This window comes from Dipteris shenzhenensis, chromosome 10 (assembly GCF_047967505.1).
Source record: "Dipteris shenzhenensis isolate YYH24624 ecotype China chromosome 10, Dip_SZ_1.0, whole genome shotgun sequence".
Classification (NCBI taxonomy): domain Eukaryota; kingdom Viridiplantae; phylum Streptophyta; class Polypodiopsida; order Gleicheniales; family Dipteridaceae; genus Dipteris; species Dipteris shenzhenensis.
In genome coordinates, this window is record NC_141605.1 from 6,403,739 (window position 1) to 6,406,709 (window position 2,971).

The 2,971-nt window shown below is 47.0% G+C and overlaps 1 protein-coding gene across 1 annotated transcript; it reads right to left on the reverse strand.

Annotated features, from left to right (window-relative positions):
* Positions 1 to 228: 228 nt before the first annotated feature.
* On the reverse strand, positions 229 to 2,693 carry LOC147897329 (uncharacterized). The gene is made up of 2 exons (XM_087380295.1): positions 1,954 to 2,693; positions 229 to 1,658 (listed from the first exon to the last, which is right to left on the reverse strand). The coding sequence occupies exons 1-2, from the start codon at positions 2,200 to 2,202 to the stop codon at positions 687 to 689; spliced, it is 1,221 nt and encodes a 406-aa protein (XP_087236421.1). The 5' UTR covers positions 2,203 to 2,693; the 3' UTR covers positions 229 to 686.
* Between the last annotated feature and the right edge of the window lie 278 nt (positions 2,694 to 2,971).

Sequence of the window (2,971 nt, forward strand, 5' to 3'; positions counted from 1 at the left end):
TCTGTGGTTAGGTCAGGCCGGACTTCCTTTACGTGTTATTAAACAGCTTACCCAGATGTAACCCATGCAATCCTCTAAACCTCGCCATAACTTATCAAACTAAAAATGACAGAAGAACATTGCCTTCAAAATCGACTCTCGTTGCTTTATGGTTTCTGAGAGAAAAAATTAAAGCAACTAACTACTATTTACACAGATCACAAGACTTCTAGATTTTGAAACCGAAGCCTTCTTCATTCAACTATTGACATGTGTTCTTGAATGGGAATGACAGCGTCCCACAACATTACAAAACGACAACGAAGCATCAAGCCCCGTGTCCCGAAAGTTACTGAAGGTTAGCTTACGAATTTGCTGGCCAAAACTGCAAATTAAACCTAGAATCGACGTCAGCGAGAATACCCAGTATGCCAGCCAAAACCGCAAACCTAGCAACATCAACGAGAGTCATAAGCTCGGATATGCAATGGGTTGCTCCCACGGCAAGATCAGCTTTTGACACTATCGATCTGTTGATCGTCGTGTCTAGAAAGGCTTTCACAAACCTATTTCTTAGAAGAAGAAAAATAACCTTGAAATTAGCCATCAAACTTTGAACAAGGAAGCTCATTTCTCATTTCAAGTTTAACATGAGCGCCCACATCCGTTGTTTCGGCCTTCTCTCCGGAGGAATACGTTCTGAAACTTCAGTTGTATACTCTTTCATCGCGAGTTGCACAGAACTTCAGCCATGGAGCTTGCATCGAGGGTTGCTTTAGCTCTAATGCTAAATCGATTTTGATACCCTTCAACGGCGGCATTCTTTGGAAGGCATCGTCACGTTCAGGCTTTTCAGTACTGGGCTCTATATCCACACAAGTCTGCTCATGTGGGCGTTTTTGGCCATGCAGAGGGACTCCAAAAAGCTTTGGAGGGCTCCTCCCTTCTTCCGCAATGGTGACAACCTGACTACCCGTAGGAGGAAGAGCTGTTGATGCTATTTTGGTCGCCTCTCTGAGCATCCCATCAAAAGTAGCTACTGCAGAGGCCGCTGGGTTCGATATCTCTTTGTGCTGAGGAAACGGCGTGCCGAGAGTAGACACAGCGAACGGTATTGATATAGGGATACTGTTCCACGGCAACGCACAGGATGGCTCTCTGCTCTGGCGAATTTTGGCTGAAATATCATGGACGTTCTCTTTCCTGGCTCCGGAATCCAGTACCGCTATGGGATTGGATGACTCCCGCATTCTTGTCGTCGCCATTCCTTCCAGCAAGAGAGGGCCAACATGCCCATTAGACTGATACACAATTCTATTCAGGGCTCCAGGTTCCTGGAATGGAACTCTCACGTGTTGCTGGACGAACATAACTATATCATTGTAGAGTTTGCGCATGCGAGAGAGTTCGGAAAGCAATAGCGTGTTATCTCTCCTCAATCTATCGTTTTCGTCCGACAGAGTGATCGCAGCGTTGTGGCAGCTGATCCCTCGAGGAGAGGAGATAGGCGATGAGAGCGGCGACCAGGCTTGCTCCTCAGCTGAAGTAGTTGGCGATGACCTACTTGTAGCTGCCTGCGAGGTCTTCCGTCTATGGATTTCGCATAGCAGATGTTTCTCTCCCTTTCTGAAGAATTCATTCGCAAATTCCCAGCGGTCCGGCACAATTTTGCGAAAACCCTGCGTGTCAAACACAAGATTTGTTATAAGAGTATGAAGGAAGTTCTCTCTCTGTCAATAAATTCATCTACGTGCTTGATCGCGCCTCCAGCTTATACAAACTGTATCACCATACTTTGATATATGGTGAGTACCCATTCTAGAGGCTTCACCCTGCATTGAAAATTAGTTACGTGTGCGACCGTATATACACTTCTAACTCCCGCAAGCCCCGAAATGGGCGCCCCTAAAGAACGTTTCATGCATCCTCACCGCAATTTAGACATAACATCTGCGGAGAAAGAAGAAGTCTCACGTAAGTGTTGAGTTGCCTGACGAAGCTGGAGAAGTTGTTGTGCTTGAAATAGTTAGGCAACAGATCCCTGGCGAATTCAGGCGGTCGCCAGACTACAAAAGTAGTTTCATCTTCGCCCCAGGACACAATGTGATCGGTAGCTGGATCATCTACAAGCTGGTAGGTTTTGGTGAGGAAGGGAGCAGGAACAGAGCGGTGAGACTCGATCGTGAGGAGCCCTCCCTCGTTTGCATCGAAGGAAAGGGCCATATTGCTGGGAGGGGACTGAAGGAGATCTATGGTGGAAGAGGCGAGCTGAATGGAAGCTACTGGAAAGCTTTATGTGCGTGTTAGGAGGGATCGGGGACTTTACGTGGGGAGGAAGGAGGAGCCTAGAAGCTTAAGTAAAGGAGGAGGAAGGAGGCGAAAGGTAAATAGTTGTGGCAGGAGGAATTGGTTGGTACTAGGATGATGGGTGGGAGAAGTGCTGGGCGGATGTCGAAAGCTAAAGGAGGGAGGAAGCAGAAAAGGAAAGGGGTGAATGCTTGGTGGAGGTGGTGGGGAAGCTGATGGGCTGTCAAGTGAGCGATGGATGTGTTTTATGCGAGAGTGTATCGTTGCATCAACACTGAAAGACCTGGCAGATCCAGAGAGAGAAAGAGAGACACTGTAAAGTTGAACGAGCACTATTTCTGAACCAGCCAAGCTTCTAAGCTCTGACGAGAAGATGAAGAATATAGCCGCTGCAACTTTGAGCAATAGAATAACTTTGAGCAATAGAATAAACCCTCCAGACAGCAAGCTTCCAAGCTCAAGCTCAGCTCAGGAGCAAATGAGGAACAGCAACTACAAAGTTGAGGATCGACTCTTCTCAGGAGCTTCTAAACGTGCAACTTTGGACGAGAATAATAAGAGTAGCCTAGTCCAAAGTTCATGATAGAACTACAGAGACCTTCTAAGTACTAAAGATCTGAGGAGATGCCCATTCCCACCAGCACACGTTGAGCGTCAAGTAGGAGTAAACTCTTGTGAAGGCAGC

Coding starts and splice junctions, on each gene's coding strand:
- LOC147897329 (XM_087380295.1), bottom strand. CDS start 2,202: ATGGCCCTTTCCTTCGATGCAAACGAGGGAGGGCTCCTCACGATCGAG. Junction 1,659..1,953: donor TCAGGCAACTCAACACTTAC/GTGAGACTTCTT, acceptor TTTGACACGCAG/GGTTTTCGCAAAATTGTGCC.